Source organism: Portunus trituberculatus, chromosome 49, assembly GCF_017591435.1.
Source record: "Portunus trituberculatus isolate SZX2019 chromosome 49, ASM1759143v1, whole genome shotgun sequence".
Taxonomy (NCBI): Eukaryota; Metazoa; Arthropoda; class Malacostraca; order Decapoda; family Portunidae; genus Portunus; species Portunus trituberculatus.
In genome coordinates, this window is record NC_059303.1 from 1,304,275 (window position 1) to 1,326,289 (window position 22,015).

At 39.0% G+C, this 22,015-nt stretch overlaps 1 protein-coding gene across 3 annotated transcripts in view; it reads right to left on the bottom strand.

Annotated features, from left to right (window-relative positions):
* LOC123499072 (F-box only protein 33-like) overlaps positions 1–22,015 on the bottom strand; it is a 302,244-nt gene that overhangs the window by 205,836 nt on the left and 74,393 nt on the right. For all 3 annotated transcript variants that reach the window (XR_006672868.1, XR_006672867.1, XM_045246673.1), the window contains exon 3: positions 9,289–9,520. Coding sequence is in view for 1 of the 3 variants with exons in the window: in XM_045246673.1 (XP_045102608.1) it covers positions 9,289–9,520 (232 nt within the window). In the remaining 2 variants the exon portion in view is untranslated. The remainder of the gene's footprint in view (positions 1–9,288; positions 9,521–22,015) is intronic.

Here is a 22,015-nt window from a genome sequence, read left to right on the forward strand (position 1 = left end):
TAGGCTATGTAAGTTTGGTAATTTTTCTATTCACGGGAATTTTTATGGGAGCTTTCAGGTTGATATAATTGCTATATTTGAGTGACTTGATATTTTTGTGGACTACAGTATTTCATTTGTTTGTGGATTTTTTATGTATTTTTCTATGTATCTGTTTCTGTAGTCAATAAATCATCTATCTATCTGTGGTCGTTCGACTATCAGGTATTTCTTTGAGTACTGAAAAGTTCAACTATTAAGACGTTCGAGTATTGAGTCTCCACTGTATTTAGTTATTACACTGATTTATTTCTCTGATTATTTTTGCATTGTGTTACTTTTATTGTGTTTATTTTGCAGATTTTTGCGCTTGCCTGAGAATTATAGCCTATGCAACCATTTTTTTTTTTTTTTCACATTTCCTTGAGTTAACAGAGTTAATATTGGTTTTTGCCCTCTTTATTTTCATAACTAATAGCCTAATTTTTTTTTGTCACACAAGTGCATTCACTTTCATCTAGTGTTTTTTTTTGGTGTTAGTATTTTTTATTTTTATTTTATACATGTTTTTCTCATTGTGTTTATCAAGTTTGCACTACTGTCTTTATTTTGTGTTATGCTAATGCTTATCATACAATCCTAGCTGTGTTGTGAGCCCTGCCACCTGCTGCTATTGTCTGGATGATCCCTACGAACCACCTGTGCATGAACCTTCCCCGAGGAAGTCAAGGATAACTGTGTTTGGACACATCTTTCTCTCTCACAGTTAGTACCTTATCCTAATTACTAAAATTTCTTTCAGTTTATGTTTTTGCATAGTGGTGCTATCTATAATCTTCCTTTCACCATGTCTACTACTACTCCTGTCACTACTACTGCTTTCCTTACTGCTACTACTACTGTTGCTACTGCTAAGACTACTCCTACTGCCACTACTATGCCAACCCTTCCTCCTATGGTTTCTCCCACTATTAAACTTTTACACCAGGATCCTACTATTGAGAAGTTTAACAGTGAAGACATTCCTTCTTATCCATCCACACAGTTCCTTCAAATTTGTGAGGATGAGCTTACAAATTCCCATACCACCTTAGGAGCAGATGAAATTGTATTTGTGAGATCACAGTTCACTCCAGGTTCTCTAGCATCAAATTTAATGTGTACTTCAGCTTTTGATCCTAAGGCTTTAAATTTAAATTAAAGGCGTTTTCAGTAGCGTCACCGCAAGGTCAAACATGTTTGAGTTCACGCTGAACAGGACAGTGCTGAGGACACCATCGGTGGTGCCAGACGACCGTGTCACTGTGATCTCAATCCCTGGGAGAAGTTATCGTACACATCAGTCGCTAGAGCCAGCGCTGTGGTCAAGACGTAAACACAGCAGCATAGTGGAAGAGTTTGGGGATTTATTCCTTGATGGGGAGTATTAGAGATCACCAGTGTTTCATCATTTGTATATGCCGAGGGCCTAGCAGCGCAATACTCATTAACCCCTTCAATACGGTGACGCCTATGTAGGCGTCATGAAGCCCCAGTAGCATATACGGTGATGCCTACGTAGGCGTCATATTTCCTTTCTGAGCTTTCTTCAGTTCAGTTGTCCCGTATAGTGTGTTGGATACCAACTACACATGCCATATGCTGTCCTTGAAATCCTAGTGCTCCTCCCACCATCCTTGTCTCCACCAATCACTAAAGATAAGCTACATGCATCCCCACCTTGTGTCTAAAATTCCCCAATGGCATAGACTGTTCCCATCTCTCTCTCTCTCTCTCTCTCTCTCTCTCTCTCTCTCTCTCTCTCTCTCCCTCTCTCCTTTCCTCCTCCCCATCTCCTTCCCTCCTCCCCTCTCCTCTCGAAGATAAGTTACATGCGTCCCGCCTTGTAACATTCATGAAAACACACACACACACACACACACACACACACACACACACACACACACACACACACACAAATACAAAAACAAATTTTCTAATCTCTCTCTCTCTCTCTCTTTCCTCCCTTCGTTTCCCTCTCCCTTCCCTCCCTCCCCCTCTTCCTCTCGAAAGATAAGCTACATGCGTCCCGCTTGTGACTAAAATATTAGCAAATGTCACTCTCTCTCTCTCTTTTTCTCCAAAGAGAGAAGCATCCACTTCCCTCTTCGAAGGCGATATAGTAACTAAAGAACAGCAGCATAATACATAAAGACGACAAATATGACAAGCTTGCATGAGTTTCCCACGCTCGGGCGCGCGGCACTACCACCTGTATATCATACAGGCGGGCTTTTTTAACATCCGGCGCGAAGGGGTTAAAAACAACAGGTGTTCAGTCCTTGGAAGTGGTTTGATCTACGCGGGCTTGTTTGGAAGGTGTTCCATTGTTGATGTATGGCTGCGGTTTTCTGACGCCTATATAACTGAATTACGTCAATACTTGGCAGATAATATATTTTACCATCATTCATTACTTTATGATATAAGGATTTGCAACAATATTATCATTTTTTCACCTAATAATAGAAAAGTAACTCCACTATTGTATCGAAGTCACGGCTAGAAGTATGGAATCGGACAACACCCACAACAGGGACGGATAGATGCAATATGTCACCAGCTACCACCAGCTCCTTAATTTATTTCACGCCATATTTTTTTTATCGGTTCTCTCCAGTATGCTGCACAATATGTAAACGTAAATCTACATCTACAGTACCCACTTTTATGGCCTAACATGTCTTATTATTCAGTTTTATTCAAAATGTAACTCCTTCTTGATCTCATTCCATGAGGTTGATGGGGTTGCTCCACGCTGATTGGCTAAAAAGCGTTTGCCAAATGAAAGTAAACGCTTTGGAAAGGCACTTGCTCGCATTTGCGAAAACTTGCCTCCGTTTGACTCCGTTTGCCCCCAGCCGCGCCACTACTGAAAACGCCTTATGTAAAGTTTAAATCCAATTTCAAGTATTTGGGTTTTCTCAGCCACAGGAATCTTTCCAATGGGTCTTCGATGCTGCTCAAACTCTCAGTGACCAGTCAGGAAATTTTGACTACTTGCGTGCACAATCTCGCTCAGCTCAGCTTGAATCACAAGCTCTTTAGTCAGACTCTTAAGTCTGCTTCTTGGTTCCACAATGTTTCAATAATTGAGGAAAACTTTCATCTCATCATGGAATTCCAATATTATACGAACTTCTTAAATTCTGAGGAATGCCACATTGCATCTACCCTTGATTATGTGGTAAGTCACTCTTAGACTTTGCTTCAAAAATTGCTAACAAAAAAGGGAATAGCCTCCTCCTTTCATTGCTGCAACTATTGAGCCTTACTCTGCTTCCTCACAGGTTTCTGACACCCCAGACCATCGGAATATGCCTTCTGGGTGTAGTTATTGTCACAAGCAAGGTCACAGTGTCCAACATTGCTTTTCATGTCAACGCAATGAATGTTTAGTGGCCCGTGCATTACAGCCTCAAATGCATTTTGACTCTCATGTTTCACCAATGTGCAAAAGTCCCTTGCATTCTTTTCAGCCTTCAGCTCCAGTTAGCTTTACCTACTGTGGTTGTTCTTCTGATGTAAAGTCACGGACACATGTTACAGACTCTGATGCTGACTGTAGTTTATTATCTGAGCGTGCTTACTTAAAGCTCAAGGAGTTATATAACCTAACTTTTCTTCTTGAAAATTGCCCATTTCGAGCTGTTCAAGGCTCATCGGTACATATTATAGGTTCAGTTACACAGCCTGTGTCATTTCATGCACATGATCATACCTTTTATGTAAATTTCTACATAGTCTCTAATACTGATCTGAAGTGTGATGCTTTAATAGGATTTGATGAATTAGCCAGGCATAATATTTCTCTCTACCCTAAGTACCAAACACTAGTTTATGATGGCAGTACCTATAATGCTTCTGAAACCTTGTATCTGTGCTTACTGTTGCTTCTGGGCATACACACTGAGAAGTCCCCTCTGTCACAAGAAAGCGAGTCTCCCTTGCAGGATGCCTCTGCATCGTTGTATCCTGTGAAGTCAAAACGTTTTGTCCCCACCATGGACATGTGTGCAGCTGTAGTTATAGGTGATCTATACCTGTGCACAATAGGTGTCTGTCTGCATATACAATACCCCAGTCAGCTAATGCCTCATCACACCCTGACTCTGTACGAGTCCAGCGTCTAGCTCTGGAAGGTACTCTTATCTCAGTAAGAGATGACCATGTCACAGATGCCTAAGTCACACAAATCTTACGGGCACTTCTGTCCCTCTCAAGAATGGTATTCACCTCGGGTCATTCAATGTTGTTGACGAAGCCTCTTTTCAGAATCCAACACCATTGATAGCTGCTATTTATACACAGCATGCTTCTTGTAGTCCCCCTGCTGAACTGGCCACTCAGTTGGAGACACACATCAAAGTTGTTGATTACCCTGAGGTGAGAACTTATCTCAGCAAATAATTCATGACCCAAAAACAAGCCATTGCTTTGCGAAGTGAACCATTAACCCCTTCAGTCCGGGGACGTTTATATACGTCATGGTGGCTACGCGACAGTCCAGTGATGTATATATACGTCCAGAAGCCTTACCTCCAGTCCAGGGACGTATTATTACGTCTTGCGGGCCATAAGCGTTTTAGATGAGTGCACCCAAGAAAACCAGCAGTCAATCGTTTTCTTAGATATGTATATTATCTAGGAAAATGAATATATGTAACTATTATATCGCAGACAAGAATAAGTTTTCGCATGAAGGTTTATTTTTTCTCTGTTTCGTCAGCTTTAGCAGCCACAGCCACCAGCTTACAGACGAGAGAGAGAGAGAGAGAGAGAGAGAGAGAGAAATCATGTTCGTCATCCCCATCCTCCACTATCTGGTGATAATTCTCTCTCTCTCTCTCTCTCTCTCTCTCTCTCTCTCTCTCTCTCTCATAGCGTTTCCATTCGTAGTTTTTTGCAGGTTTTCGTGTATTTACCTAGTTGTAGTTTTACAGGGCCTGGGCTTTATGCTCGTGTGGCCCCGTCTCCATATCTACACTTATCCAATCTTACTTTAAAAGTGTGCACACTCGTTGCAGACACTACTTCTTAATCTAAACTGTTCCACGTCTCAATACATCTCTGCGGGAAATTATATTTTTTAATATCTCTCAGACATCTTCCCTTTCTCAGCTTTTTACTATGCGATCTTGTGCTTCGGATGTCATATTCTTCTCTCAGGATCAGTTTCTCATTATCCACTTGGTCCATTCCATTGATCAATTTATAGACTTGTATCAGGTCTCCTCTCTCCCTTCTTTGTTCCAAGGTTGGTAGATCCATAGCCTTTAGTCTCTCCTCATATGTCATCCCTTCAAGTTCTGGGACCATTCTTGTAGCCATTTTTGTAGCCTCTCAATTTCCTTATGTGTTTCTTTTTATGAGGGGTCCACACTACTCCTGCATATTCCAATCTGGGTCTTATTATAGTATTTATCAATTTCTTCATCATTTCTTTGTCCATGTAGTGAAATGCTACTCCAATATTCCTCAGCAAATTATATGTTTCTCTAAAAATTCTATCAATATGGCTTACTGGTTGATTGTTTTCTTCCATCGTCACTCCTAAGTCCTTTTCCTTTTGACTTTCTCCAGTTCTACTCCATCTCCCATCTTATAGATTCCCACAGGTCGTCTTTCACTCTTTCCCATTTCCATGACATGGCTTTTGTTCACATTGAATTCCATTTCCCACTTCTTACTCCATTCCCAGATCTTATTTAGGTCTTCTTGCAGTATTTCACAATCCTCCTTTTGCTTTATAACTCTGCACAGTTTCGTATCATCCCCAAACAAATTTATGTAGCTGTTCACTCTTTCTGGCATGTCGTTAATATAAATGAGGAAAAGTACTGGTGCCAATACTGACCCTTGTGGCACTCCGCTTTCTACTGCTCTCCACTTGGACTTCATATCTTTAACTACTGTCCTTATTTCTCTCCCCCTCAAATAATTTTCTATCCATTTCAATGTGCTTCCTTTTAAGCCACCCTTCTCCTCTAACTTCCACAGTAATCTTGCGTGTGGCACTTTGTCAAACGCCTTTTTTAAATCCAAATAGATGCAGTCAACCCATCCTCTCTCTCTTGTACTCTATCAACTATTCTAGAATAGAAACTCAATAAATTAGTTACACAAGACCGTCCTTTTCTAAAACCAAATTGGCTATTTGATATTAATTTGTTGTCTTCAAGGAACTCGATCCATTGTTTCTTTATTATTCTTTCACACATCTTGCATATTACACTAGTTAGTGATACCGGTCTGTAATTTAAAGGTTCTTCTTTTCTTCCGCTCTTATGTGTGTGTGTGTGTGTGTGTGTGTGTGTGTGTGTGTGTGTGTGTGTGTGTGTGTGTGTGTGTGTGTGTGTGTGTGTGTGTGTGTGCTGACATATTGAAGTTTCTCTCTCTCTCTCTCTCTCTCTCTCTCTCTCTGTTCGCGCGCAATTTATTTCGCATTTGAAATAATGTATATTTTGCATGACAGGTATATGTTGCCATTTGCTACACATACTGGCATGCAAATGCTAGATATATTAGGGGACTCTTTTCAACAATAAATAACAGTGTTTACCGCAAATGAGATGCTTCACTCTGATATAAGACGTTTTAGGCTATCTGTACAGACAGAAATATGGCAATTCATGATTGCCATATATTGCACAAATTTTTATAAGCTATATGGTCCATTCATCTTTCGTCATGGAGGGCAAGAGGGTGAAGGTGCCCTTATACCAGGTGTCGGAGCTGGAGTACTTAATTTTAGTAAGTATATAATTCATTATATGAAAACAAATTATATATTGTACTGTATATATTATGGAGGCTTTATTTTATTGAATGAAATCTACATTTTATCTTTCTCTTTCCACAAGTCTGAGGATCCTAGTGGGGATGAAGTAGGGGTGGTGAGGGTCCGCCACCACCCTCTATGCCTGGAGCCACCACTCCCCACTATCCAATGCAAGACACCTCCTTTACCCACCTTCACCACCACCAGACCACAGCCCTCCACCTCTGACTTCACAGCACTCCCCTCCACCTCCACCTTTCCCTCACAGCCTCCACCTCCGGCTTCACCGCAAATAAGGTGATGGTATGGTGGAAATAACAGGAGTAACAATCAAAACAGAGGAATTGAAAAAAGGAAAATCAAAGTTACGTATCTGCCACCTAACACAAATACATGGGAAACTTAAGAACATAAGGATATGCAAAAGTAGGTGATTAAGTGCCTTGATAATATGATAAGAGATGGAAGAATACTATTAGTAGGAGACTTTAACTGTAAAAGAGTAAACTCAAGAGAGAGATGGAAGTAATGGGTAATGTTGGACAATGGAGCGAAGAGATGTTACAGTTGACTATGGTAAATGCAATGGATCAGTGGGTGAAAGAATCAACCTAGTATTCACAAAGAATCCAGAGCCCTCTCCCACCTTAGTCCAATGGGAAGAAGTGATCATGTAACATTAGAGATAGAAATGCAGGAAGAGGATGGGATAAGATACAGAGAAGACTACAAAAATGAGAGATTAAATTATGCAAGAGCAGATTTTGAAAAGTTAAGAAAGTGTTTTGCTGATATTGAATGGAGGAACATATGAACAAAAGGACAACACAGGGGAAATAAAAATGTTCCTACAGAAATACAATGAAGGAGTGAAGAAATATGTACCTATCTATACAATAAAGAAAAGTTTATATGCTTACTACAATGCCAGATGTATAGAAGCTAAAAAGGCAAAACATAAAAATTGGAGGAAACTAAAAAAGCAGAAATGAAAATGACAGACAGCAGTATAATAATACTCCGCTTAACGAACGTTCATCTAACGAATTTCCGGTTTAACGTACTATATAAAGTTAGACCAAAAAGTCTGCATCGTACAACCACATCCATTTTAGCAAATTTTCTTGGTTTGAACTTGCCGGATGAGGGACCAAATGCGGCAGCTTCACTGTGATTGTCTGGCTCCCCACCTCTGTCTCTAGCGCTCCTGGAGCTGGATCCAAGATTCTTTAACAACCTCAGAGCAACCTCCTGCCACGAAATGGCTTCCATGAATGCTTGGAGGGCCAGTGACAAGGTTGCTCTGAGATTGCTGGGAACACCACCTCTGGAAGTGGTGTTACTGTCTTATATATGCATATATGTTCACAAAACAACATTTCTTAGAGCTTTTTACAAACCTTGCCCCCAAGAAAGGATTGTTTTGTAATGCATAAAATGAAATCTTACATGGAATACCAAAAAATAAAGCAGAGATGATGAGATCGTCCACAGACAGCGGAGACTCGCGGTGATTAGGCCGCTTCTTCTTCTTCTTGTGATCTTTTTAGCTTGGCGTGTTGTCTTTCACCACGATATTAAATTTGTTTCCACTCCTCTATTGTCTGCTATAATGGATATCATATCTTAGTATTCATATACGCTCATGCCATGAGGATAACCTGGACTCCGTGGCAGTGAGTGATAGTGAATTAGTAATGAAATATAGTACGTTACCGGAAATTCGTTAGACGAATGTTTGTTAAGCGGAGTATTTCATTACTAATTCACTATCACTCACTGCCACGGAATCCAGGTTATCCTCATGGCATGAGCGTATATGAATACTAAGATATGATATCCATTATAGCAGGCAATAGAGGAGTGGAAACATAAATTTTGTGGTGAAAGACAACACGCCAAGCTAAAAGGGTCACAAGAAGAAGAAGCAGCCGAGTCTGTGGGCGATCTCATCTCTGCTTTATTTTCTGGTATTCCACGTAAGATTTCACTTTATGCATTACAAAACAATCCTTTCTTGGGAGCAAGGTTTGTAAAGCTAATAGAAATGTTGTTTTGAGAACATAAATGCATATATAAGACAGTAACACCACCTCCAGAGGTGGTGTTCCCAGCAACCTCAGAGCAACCTCATCACTGTCCCTCCAAGCATTCATGGATGCCATTTCACGGCAGGAGGTTGCTCTGAGGTTGTTAAAGAATCTTGAATCCAGCTCCAGGAGCACTAGAGACAGAGGCAGGGAGCCAGCCAATCACAGCAAAGCAGCCGCGTTCGATCCTTCACCCAACAAATTCAAACCAAGAAAATTCGCTAAAACAAATGTAATATATTAAGGTAGTGAACTGATCAATGGTAGTTAATGCTTGGTAGAAGAGAGATGTTGCCAATTACCTTCATTACTGTTGCACTACACTGTTATCAGTCTTTTCAGCCATCTCTGTTTTAAGTTGTTATCAATCTTTTCATCTAGCTCTCACCACAACTGTACCTGTAAAGTTGTGAAGGAGGCAAAGTTGTCCGGTGGTATGTCCAACAGGGCATAGGAGTTTGGGTCATACTTCACTGAGGCCAGCCCAAGAGTGGAGATTGAATTGAACTGGTGATGTGCCAGGAGAGGAAGAAATATATCTGCCTGGTCTGTCAGATCCTGGATGCAGCCCAGAACAAGGGTGCGCAAATTTCTGCTGTTGCCGATGATGCTCTGCAGGGACTCCTGGGCACTGGGGAAAGAAAACACTTTGGTAATATTGAAGTGTTACCATTATAAATAAAAAAGAAAAAAGTATGGCATGTAACATCAATATAATTTATTTGTTTCTTTCTAAATAGAAATAAACAATTTCTTGCATCTTTAATTGGTAGTCATAAAGATGAAACCTTAACATTAATCATATAATACATAACTAGCAGACCTTAACTATGCAAGACATGTAGAGCACAGTGGTACCTCAGTTTACCTCTCCCTTGGAATCTTATTTGTATGTAAAAAAAGAAAAATTGTTTGGTATATGTAAGAAAAGATTTCCAAGGGAAAAACTAAATAAATTATCTGGTGATAGACCACAAAATGAATCTGAAGTAGTACTGGAGCAGTCTCTGGTTCAGGCTCCTACAATTAATTTGTAAAGGGATGTATCAAAACAATATGCATGCTAAGAAAAAACTTACCAGCTAGTGAGTGGCTAAATATTAACCAGCTATTGACTAATTACCTACCCCTAACTACTATTTAGCTAAATAATATTAAGCTCCCAAAAAGGTAAATAACTTAGCAGTTTGTTGTGGATGATTTGTAGAGGTGATGAAGCAGTACTAAAATTTCCAGTGGTGTGGTAAATATATTATAAGATTCCTTTTCTTGAAAAGGTGCCTTTATGGACCTGAGGTGCCATCTACATATTCTTGCTTATGTAGAAGGAAATGCCATTTATGCTAAGTACAAATTTGTAGAATTTTAAAGCTATGGCAACAATATGGATTTGACATTATCTTTGTGCCTTCTCATGGAAGAGAGAACCAAAATAAATAAAGTGGCCCTTCACATTGATGCCACCTAATAGTGATCAACCAAAATTAGAGCTTACACTAAGTCACCCAGAGATCCCAGCAAACACCAGATTGATCAATTCACTATAAAAAGTGCATTTGACTATAATCACTACTCTATATAGCTTTTTATCACTTCAATAATATGCATTTTTAGCATTTGTTTTTTCAACCAAAATGAAAGATAAAAGCCGAAATACAGGAAATTGATGTGTAATATGAAGGTGAGTGAAATGGCAATCTTAATGTAGGGACATCTGTTATATGTATAGTTAATGTGTACTAAAGGTGCTAAATAATGCTCAACTGTACATGGCTATAGGATTATTTTCTGTTAAAACAAACATGAGTGCACAATGTTATACATAATTCCTTTATGTGAAACAAATTTAGTTTGAAATTACACTTCCAGAATGTAAACAAAGCAGATGCTTTGAAGCGACTATTTTGCATGATCCTTTCTTGCTAGGGAAGACACTCATTCTCTGACAATAGTCTTGTTTTCTCAAAGGTGAGATACAATCAGTGACTGCACATGTATGGCTTGGCATGATGGAATCCCTCTGGTGCACTGATTTGTTATGGATTGGTATATTTTGCTTTCAACCATGATTTGGCCACTGGTTTCTAGCCAATTACTATTGAAAACACTAGTGAGTAGATATGGGTTAGACTGTAAAAAAAAAAAAAAAAAAAAAAAAAAAAAAAAAAAAAAAAATCTTCATTACTGGGCATTGCAGGAAATTTTACAAAAAAATATGTGTGCAGTAAGACATCTGTAAAATGTAGGAATAGTGTTTGACTATCATCACCCTTGCACATTCAAACCACCACTTATATATCAGTACAGCTTATGTTTAGAATAGTATATCAATATCAACTCCACATTTAATTACATACTTAGTCATTGCCACAAAAATAATAACCACCATTTGATCAATAAAGCTTATGCTTAGAATATAGTCACACTCTTGCAGATATATTAATATCAATTCAACATTTAATTACTTAGTCACTGCCATGGAAATAACTCTCTTAAAAGTTTTACTCTTTTGTTCAGAAATGTGTATCCTGCTACTCATATTAAATTTGCTGATGATCAATGGCAACTGGGACTTAGTAGAAGTTCTATCTAAAATGATGTGTCAGCTGTACTTTATTAAATACAGTAAACCCTTGCTATACCGAACCTCTGTATAACGATTTTTGGATATAACGACAGCATTATTCTGGCTGAACAATCCTCTGCTATAGCGAATTCAGTTCGGTAAGTAGCGAAGTCGGTTCAGCGCGTGAGGGACGGTTAGTGTCACAAAGCCCTGTGGCCCCACAGCCCCGCTCAGCTTGCTGCCTCAGTCTACACCCAGCATTTGTCCAGTAATTACAGTTTATTCTTGTGGATGTGTGGAATTTGGGAAGGTAAACAAAACACTCCTGGGCGTGGCGGCATTGACTGGCCTGACGTATGACCAAACGACTTATCTGATATAGCGAATTTAGGTCATTATAAGAGATGGATTACCGACCCTTGGATACAACGTTAGGCCTTTCCCCCCAATTGGTTCATTATAGCGAGGGTTTACTGTACTCAATACAGTAAGTCCTCCTTATACAGTACTTCATTATCCAGTAAATTCACAGTTAAGGTGTTTGGTAATTACTACCCTCGATTCTATTTACGGTAAGAAAAATTCACAGATACGGTATCCGCTCGTGTTTTGTTTACACCATACCGTAGTGCAACCATACTGCGTGGCCACCACAACAATCAGTCTCTTCCCGCATTTCCCACTGAACACAAGTGAATTCCTTACAGCATGTTTTTTGTGGATATTATGAGTAAGGGCTGAAATCCCTACTGTCCCTTAGCCTCAGAAGGGACATCATCTGAGAGAATACGTAGTAAGTGAAAGGTAAATAAAAACAATTTGTTTATTTCTTTTGTGCAGTACTTTACATTTTTTTTATATGACTATTTTCATGTCTGTAGGGGTGACTTTTGACGTGCTGGAACACATCCCCTATTATTACATGTTATAATGGGTTCGGTATACGGTAATTTCAATTTGCAGTAAGGTTTTCAGGAACGCATATGTACCATATAATGAGGACTTACTGTACCTCCCACCTTTGGAATCTGTTCTTTGACAGCAATAAATTGATGATCTGATATAACTCATAATCAAAAATAGTATAAGTGAATAATAATATATGTCTTGGTTTTCAATTCAGTATTCACTATGAAGTACCAATTCACAGGAGGGAGGAATTTCCATAGATTTCTGAAGTACATGACCTTTGATTGGAATATAACTTGTGTTGTAGAACTTTATGGGTTAAAATGAGTCACGAAACAGAGCACTATTCTTGTTTACCTCATTTTGAGACAAAGTCAAAACTGCCCACGAGCAGTGGTGGCAAAGTTTTTTGAGTCATCGGAGCGCTTATGACATATCTGATGACACGAATATTGCATCATGGCTGCTTCCTGTTAAGATGGTGTGTTTTTTCCAAAATATTATATGAGATCTTTCAGAATGTAGGTCATAAATGGTACAATGGCTGCTTACCTTACTTGATTTTCATCATTATTACAAAGGTGTATCATTCGCTTATACCAGCACAAGTACCCATGTGTTCTGCAGGAAATAATTCTATTTAATCTATTCATTTCTAGGGTACAGTCATCACAAAAAGTTCAGAGTAAACTTGTCTCTAAATAGGTCACAGTACACATCCATCAGTCACTTCCCAAGCTGAGTTTGAAGGGTAGCCTGTGATTGGATAGTAGCTGTCAATCTCCATCGTGGATGGAAAGGAGGAGGAAAGCCAAGAAGAGATTAGCACCAGCAGGGAGCTATCTTCCAACAATGCCCCTCCTTCTCTCTCTCTCTCTCTCTCTCTCTCTCTCTCTCTCTCTCTCTCTCTCATATTATTATTATTATTGTTCCGACATTCAGACAAGAAACACAGGTGCATGGAGGTGAGTTTATTCCAAACTAGTTTTGCTGTATGCTCTATCAAGGGAACATTCCCCTGAAGAAGCATACAGCGAAACTAGTCTGGAATAAACTCACCTCCCTGCACCTGTGTTTCTTTTCACCTCCTCCATTATTATTATTACTATCATTAATACTATTATTATTATTATTATTATTATTATTATTATTATTATTATTATTATTACTACTATTATCATAATTTCTAATATATTATTATTACAACAACAACTGCTGCTGCTGCTGCTGCTGCTGCTGCTGCTACTACTACTACTACTACTACTTCTCATTATTGTCATCATTGGTATTATTATTATTATTATTATTATCATTATTCTATTTGCCTGTTGTTTTCTCCATCCATCTAATCATCCGTCAGGCAGTCTGTCATCTGTTTGTCTGTGTGTCATCCAAACCAAATCTGCCAGACATTTCAGAGAAAAAGACATATAAATATGGAAAGCATATAGAGGTAGGTAATCAGGCAAGCAGACAAAACATACGGGTAAACAAAGCCTTAAAATGCATATGTATATATAACATTTTCTGCTTAGAAATGCATGTTCTCTTACCTCTTTCAATGTTTACCGAAAGTTGTGTTACACCCTGGATATGTATATGCACTATATGCACAAGGTACAGTACACCGGTGTACCAATACGTTATTGTTTTTAACGCTCCATACTACAAAACACTATCCCATGAACGCTGAGTTGCCATCCGCGGTTAACGTATTAACATAATGAAAGAAATAAGGGGACAATAACTTAAAATTTGGTGTGGGGTCGTCATGGTAAACACAGGGCTGTCAGGGAGGGCCGTCGTGGTCAGAGGCCGTCTTGACCAGGAAACACTGACGCTCGTTTCTGACCGCAAAGAAGTTGAATTTTCATATTACAATTTGCTTACTTCCCTCATTTATTTTCCATAATGAATGCAGTATATCAAAGAAAACTTATTGGCTTATATAAGAGTGTGCGGTGCTGGCTTGATGGAGTCACATAAGGATGTGGTGATGCTTGTTTCTAACCACGAGAAGTTGAATTTTCATTATATTACATTTTGCTTACTTTCCTGCTTTATATTCCTATCTTTTATAGTTATAGTATAATAGTAGTAGTATATACAGTAATAGTATTCAAAAAGTAAGAAATTAGGTGGAAAGTAGAATTTTTTGGTCTAGGGAGGTGGTTTGGAATTAATTATAATTACTTCCATAAGAATATATGTATTTTGATGTTTTGGAGTAATAACGCTTTGGAGTAAGAACAAAATTTTAAACGGATTAAGTTTGTATACCAAGGCACCACTGTATTATCATTATTATCATTAATTACAATAATACAGTTAAGTCCTGGGTTACGTCGGTCTCGAGTTACGTCAAACTCGTAGTTATGTCAGTCCACTATAAGGCAATTTAAGATTAAAAAAATTGAAAATTTATAAATCGTAAAGTGCGGGATTTATTGTTATTGTTGGTGGTTGCCCGCCACACCGCCCGCCTCACGCTTGAATACAATAACACCCTGCCTCAGTTCCACCACACCATCGCCCCTGGCAAGAGTGTTATCCCACTTCTGCGATTACAGACTCAAGTTCTTAGTATCTTGCTCAATGGCATCAAAGAGAAAACTTCTTAGTGACAGCAGTGATGCTAAGAAAAGGAAAACCATTATGCTACAAGAAAAAGAGGACATAATTAAAAGACATGAGAAGGGAGGCAGCAGCTGTGTGTGAAGGAGGGAAGAAGAAAATGGGAAGCCCGTTACCATGACTACAGGGAGGTTGACGACCTTGAGGGCTCGCACACCCATCACAACAATAACAACTCCGGAGCCTTCGCCTGGGCCACACGACACTCGCAGCTGACTTGCACCGTCTGCGCCTGTCTGCTGATCCCTATTGCCCTTTCCTATTGCATTTCCTGCTCTGCTACCCACACTTCTACTCCCACCGCACTGCACTACACTCCCAGCTGTCCGCCCTGGGCGTCACAACATTCGACCTGCCCACCCTCCTGGCGGCCTCAGGCGTCCACCCCTCTCGGCAACCTGCAGTCCTTCGCGTTCGTGGCCCTAATCAACAACAAAAACAAGCTTGTGTTTCATATTCCTACATAGTTGTAAATAATATAACAATATAACCTTTAACTTACCTGAATGACCATAAACAATGATTGGTTGAAAACTCAATAATATGCTTTGAAATGTACGGAAACTCGAGTTACGTACAAAATCAACTTAAGTCATGTTTCAGGAACATAACTCTGACGTAAACCGAGACCTTACTGTAATAATGATAAAAATGAGAGAGAGAGAGAGAGAGAGAGAGAGAGAGAGAGAGAGAGAGAGAGAGAGAGAGAGAGAGAGAGAGAGAGAGAGAGAGAGAGAGAGAGAAAATAAGCTTGTGATAACACCTCACCAACACCTACGCATGCATGCATGCATGCATGCACGAGGAAGAGGAAATGTTATGTGATTTTTGGGATGAAGGAAAAAAAAATCCAAACAAGTTCATGATAGAGTATGAAGAGAGAGAATTGGTCAAAACTATTATCAAACAAGTCCAGGACAGCACACAGGAGCTGGAACACCAGGTAGAGGGAGTGATTAGGTTGGGAAGATTTAGTAAAGGGGGTAGGAGACCAATGAGTGAGAATGAGATCACAAGTGGCAATAGAGGAAATTATAAAAAAGAAACGGAAGCTGGCTGATGACACTGAACATAAAGATATATGGATAAAAAGAGATATGAACCTAGAGGAGAAGGAAAAAGAGAAAGTGCTAAGAAATGAACCCCAGGAAAGAAAACGAGAAAAGGACGGAGATGAAAAACAAGAATTTCTACTGGAGGGTTCTAGATATGACACTAAAGAAGTGGTATCTAAGGAAGAAGGAGGAGGTTGTGGAGGAGGCAAGAAATTAGGAGTGACTTATAATAATGTAGATGAGTTGTTATCCATCGTGTTGGAGGTTAGGGATTATTTGAAAGAAAGAAAAAGCCTGATGTAATGTGCATCATTGAAACTAAATTAAGAGCAGAAATCCAAGTTAACTTTAAGGAGGAGGAATATAATAGCTGGAGAAGAGACAGGAATGGTAAAGGGGTAGGAATGCTAATAATGGTTCGTGATAATATATGTGTGGAAGATGTGAATCATGGTGAGGGCAAGGTAATGGGAGTAACAATCAAAACAGAGGAATTGAAAAAAAAAAAAAAAATCAGTTACATATGTGCCACCTAAGACAAATACAAGGGAAACAGAAAAATATAAAGATATGCAATGAGAGGTGATTAATTGCCTAGATAATATGTTGAGAAGAGATGGCAGAATACCTTTAATTGGAGACTTTAACTGTAAAAAAAATAAACTAAAGAGAGATGGAAGTAATGGCTAATGCTGGACAGTGGAGCAAGGAGGTGTTACAGTTGACTATGGTGATACATCCTAAGCTGGAATATGCAGCAGTGGTGTAGTCACCAAGCCCTAAAAAAGATATATGAAGATTAGAACAGATCCAGAAGATAGCTACAGAGATGGTACCAGAACTAGAAAACCTAACAAGAAGAAAGGCTGAAGGAAATGGGACTGCCAACCTTACAAGATAGAAGCGAACAAGGACACCTAATGGCAATGTATAAAATAGTAAATGGAAGAATAGATAAGGAAGAATTGGTGTTAGTGACAGAAGAAGCTAGAAGGACAACAGGACATGTAAGGAAGATTAGGATGAGGCAATGTGTGAAGGATATTGGAAAATACAGTTTTCCACACAGAACAGTGGAAAAGTGGAATGCACTGAGTGATGAAGTTGTTACAGCATATAATGTGCAAAACTTTTAAAAAAATTGGATAAATGGAGTCACGGAGACAGGACACTATGTGCCCCGCTCGAACCCTGTACAATACAACTAGGTAAATACACACACACATAGACAGGGAGTTAAGGTACATGAAGGAAGTGATGTCGAGTCTAATGGACAAGCAGGACAGACTGACAACGAAAAATACAGAGGTGAAATTGAGATTACAAGAATGTGAGAAGGTCAGTGCAATCAATCAGGGATTAAAGGAGGAGATACAAGAAATAAAGAAACAAAATGATGTACTAAAAGCCACATGTCAAGACTATGAAAACTCCTTAAGGAGCTTACAGGTTAAAGTACAGGATGGGATTGTAGACAGAATGGAAGGTGGATTGGGTGAAAACAAGCTAAAGGAACTACAAAATGCATGGAAGCAAGAATGGGAAGAAGAAAATGTTAAATTTTCAGAGGTAGTAAAGAGACAAATTCATGAAAACACCAAAGTCTCTGTAATACAAGAAATTAAAGAGAAAGAAGATCTTGTGTGAGATATAGAAGATAAGAGGAAAAGTTTTGTGATTTTTGGGATGAAGGAAAAAAATCCAAACAAGTTCATGAGAGAACATGGAGAGAGAATTGGCCAAAACTATTATCAATCAAGTTCAAGACAACACGCAAAAACTGGACCAGGAGGTGAAGGAAATGATCAGGTTAGGAATATACAGTGAAGGGGTTAGGAGACCAATGAAAGTGAGAATGAGATCGCAAGTGGGGGTAGAGGAAATTATGGCTAGGAAAGGGAAGCTGGCCGATGATACTGAACACAAGGATATATGGATTAAAAGAAATATGAACTTAGAGGAGAGGGAAAAGGAGAAAGTGCTAAGAAGTGAAGCTAAGGAAAAAGAAAAAGACAGAGATCATGAAAAAAAAAAATTTTACTGGTGGGTTCTGGATATGAGACTAAAGAAGTGGTACCGACGGAAGAAAGAGGAGGTCATGGAGGAGGCAAGACATTAAGAGTGACTTATACTAATATAGATGGGTTGTTATCAAGCATATTGGAAGTTAGGGATTATTTGAAAGAGAAAAAGCCAGATGTAATGTCCATTATTAAAACAAAACTAAAAGAAGAAATCCATGTTAACTTCAAAGAGGAGGGATATAATAGCTGGAGGAGAGACAGGAAGGATATAGGGGGAGGAGTGCTAATAATGATTCGTGATAATATATGTGTGGAGGATGTGCAATATGGTGAGGACAAAGTGGAAGTAATGGGAGTAACAATGAAAACAGAGGAATTGAAGAAGAGAAAAATCATAGTTACATATGTGCCACCTAAGACTAATACATGGGGAACTAAAGAAAACAAAAATATGCAAAGAGAGGTGATTAAGTGCCTAGACAACATGATAAAAAGAGATGGAAGAATACTTTTAGTTGGAGACTTTAATTGTGAAAAAGTAAACTGGAGAGAGATGGAAGTAATGGATAATGCTGGACAGTGGAGTGAGGAAGTTACAGTTGACTATGGTTAATACAATGGGTCAGTGGGTGTAGGAGTCAACAAGGTACAGGGTGGAAGAAGAACCCTCAATGCTTGACCTAGTATTCACAAAGAAATCAGAGCCCCCTACAATCATACAATACCTTAGTCCAATGGGAAGAAGTGATCATGTGACATTAGAGATGCAAATACAGGAGGAGGATGGGATAAGTTACAGAGATGACTACAAAGGAGAGATTAAATTATGCAAGAGCAGATTTTGAAAAATTAAAAAGACTTTTGGTAAAGTCCCTCATGGAAGACTACTTTGGAAAGTAAAGAACATAGGAGAACTGCGACGAACTTTGCTGGAATGGACAAGAGATTTATTTGAAGGATAGGGAGATGAGAACTGTGATCAGAGATACATACTCATCTTGGGGTAAAGTAACAAGCAGAGTGCCACAAAGGTCAGTGTTAGCTCCCATTAGTTTTCAGATTTATGTAAACGACATTCACATTGGGGTAAACAGTTATATTAATTTATTTGCTGATGATGTAAAGCTGCTAAGAGTTATCAAAACCATGGAGGACTGTCTGCTGTTGCAGGAAGATATAAACAAGATCTAAGAGTGGAGTAGGAAGTGGAAATTAGAGTTTAATGCCAAGAAATGTCACATAATGGAACTAGGAAAGACCAAAAGAAGACCGGTATGGAACTACAGGCAAACCCCGCTTAACGAACGGGTTACCTTCCTAAAAAAAAACGTTCATTAAGCAAATTTTCGTTAAGCAAACCAATTATAAAAAGTTTGAACTTCCATTGAGAGTAAACAAAGTGAAAGTGCATCATAATACAGTAAAAGGTTTAATGAAAGTAAAAATTATGAAGTTAAAAATTTAGGCAGCTTAATTTAAGTCATTATAATGTACACTAATGTATGTATGTAAGTAACTTTATAATGTTGATGATCTTAAATCTATGAAGGGAGGGAGAGTGGAGCAGGAAAGACACTAACTGGCAACCTGTGGAATCTAAACAAAAGGCGCATCATTGTACCGCATACAAAACTTATGTACCACATTTCCACAAGGCTTTCCATTTTATCCATTGCAGAGTCACAAGTTCAGGTGGTTTTTTTAGCTTACAAGGAAGATACGGTATCACCAGCCTTCTTAATAGTCTGCTCACTTGAAAATAGTAGAGACAGTAGATGGAGTCAAGACATGGTGGCGAGCAATGCTATTAGTTATTTCATCTCTCTCATAACTGTGAATAATATCCAGCTTCACTTTGAGTATAAGAGACTTCCTGGTCTTCTTAGCAATGCTAGGTGACATTGCAGGGCATTTAGGTGGTATGTAGAGTGAGGGAAGATGAGCTGCTGCTGACGCTGTTATTGTTTTGAACTAGGGGGAGTGAGTGGTGCGCATTTTGTTCACAGGAGGTGGTGGTGTATTCAAAAGCTTGTCGGCTTGCGTGATACGGCGGGGCTTTCAAACTTGGAAAAAATTATCTGGATAAAATTTTGTTAAAGCGAGTTTGGTGTTCGTTAAACGAGCAGATGGTAGTAAAAGGAAACGTTCGTTGTAGCGAAATTTCGTTGTGTGGACGTTCGTTAAGTGGGGGTTGCCTGTATCTGATGGGAGAGGAACAAATAATGAAGACTAAAGAGGAAAAGATCTGGGAGTGATTATACATGAAAATCTGAGCCCCAAAAACATATAAGGAAGATATTTGGATTATCACATAAAATGTTGACTAATATAAGAGTGGCATTTCAATACACGTAACTCGATTTACGCGTGTTTGATTTACGCGTTTTTGTTATAACACAACTGAAAAAATATTATAATTAATTTAACTTGCGCGATCAGTTTGCTTATTCGTGATTTAGCCCAACCGTATTTTCAAACTGAGCACCAGACACAATTTCAAACTGCGCACCAGAGAGTTCCGCAGCTGGCTGATAGGTGGGAGCTGCAGGGCCGGATCCACGAAGCTGGTTGTTGTCTATGTTGGTACAGACAACCTCCATAGGAACCTCCTGCTCACATACCAACCTTCGTAAAATGGCATCCACAAAGATTCGTTGCTGTTGGCAGATGGAGGTTGGTAGCCCGCCTAAAAGTGCTCATTGGCAGCCAGGAGCTGGATCCAAGAAACTTTAACAATGTCAGAGCAACCTCCTGCCGCGAAATGGGATCCATGAATGCTTGGAGGGACGGTAACGAGGTTGTTCTGAGGTTGCTGGGAACACCATCTCTCGAGGTGGTGTTACTGTCTTATATATGCATTTCTGTTTACAAAACAGAAATTGTTTTGTAATGTATAAAGTGAAATCTTACTAATGAAATACCACAGTATTTCATTAGTAATTCACTATCACTCAGTGCCACGGAGTCGAGGTTATCCTCAAGGCATGAGCGTTTATGAATACTAAGATATGATATCCATTATAGCAGGCAATAGAGGAGTGGAAACATAAATTTAATATCGTGGTGAAAGCAACACGCAAGCTAAAAGGGTCACAAGAAGAAGCGGCCGAGTCGCCGCGAGTCTCCGCCTTGTCTGTGGGCGATCTCATCTCTTCTTTATTTTTTGGTATTCCATGTAAGATTTCACTTTATACATTACAAAACAATCCTTTCTTGGGGGCAAGGTTTGTAAAAATCTAATAAAAATGTTGTTTTGTGAACATAAATGCATATATAAGACAGTAACACCGTGTTCCCAGCAACCTCAGAGCAACCTCATTACCGTAACTCCAAACGTATATGGATACCATTTCGCAGTAGGAGGTTGCTCTGATGTTGTTAAAGAATCTTGGATCCAGCTCCCGCTCTTCTCATGCCTCATTTGCAGTCTGTCAGCACTGAGTATAAACGGAATCTCATCAATCTGCCTATAATTCACCAAGATGGACCCAAAACGTCCTTCATCTTCTGCATGTGGGGTTATTTTTGATAAGTGGATTTTTGATAAAGTGGTAAAGCTCAGAGGAAGATGGTGACTGACTGTGGTGTGAGTGGTGAAGGCAATGACGCAGTGAGTGTTTTGTTTACATATTCTTTTTGTTGTTTTCGCGTATTATTTTTGCTTTCTCTTATTATTTCTTGCTTTTCCCTTTACTTTAAATACACTTCTAGTATTTATAATGGTAAATAATAAAAAAAATGTTAATTTAGCCAAATACATAGAGTATTTTGTACAAATGTTTGGGGACAACATACTGCATCCCCACTATTATCTATTGTTTCTTATGAGAATTACGTGTTTGTTTTATGCGAATTTTGATATACGCGATGCCTCTTCAAACGCATCTATCACATAAATCGAGTTACCTGTACATAGACAAAGATATAATGAAAAAAAA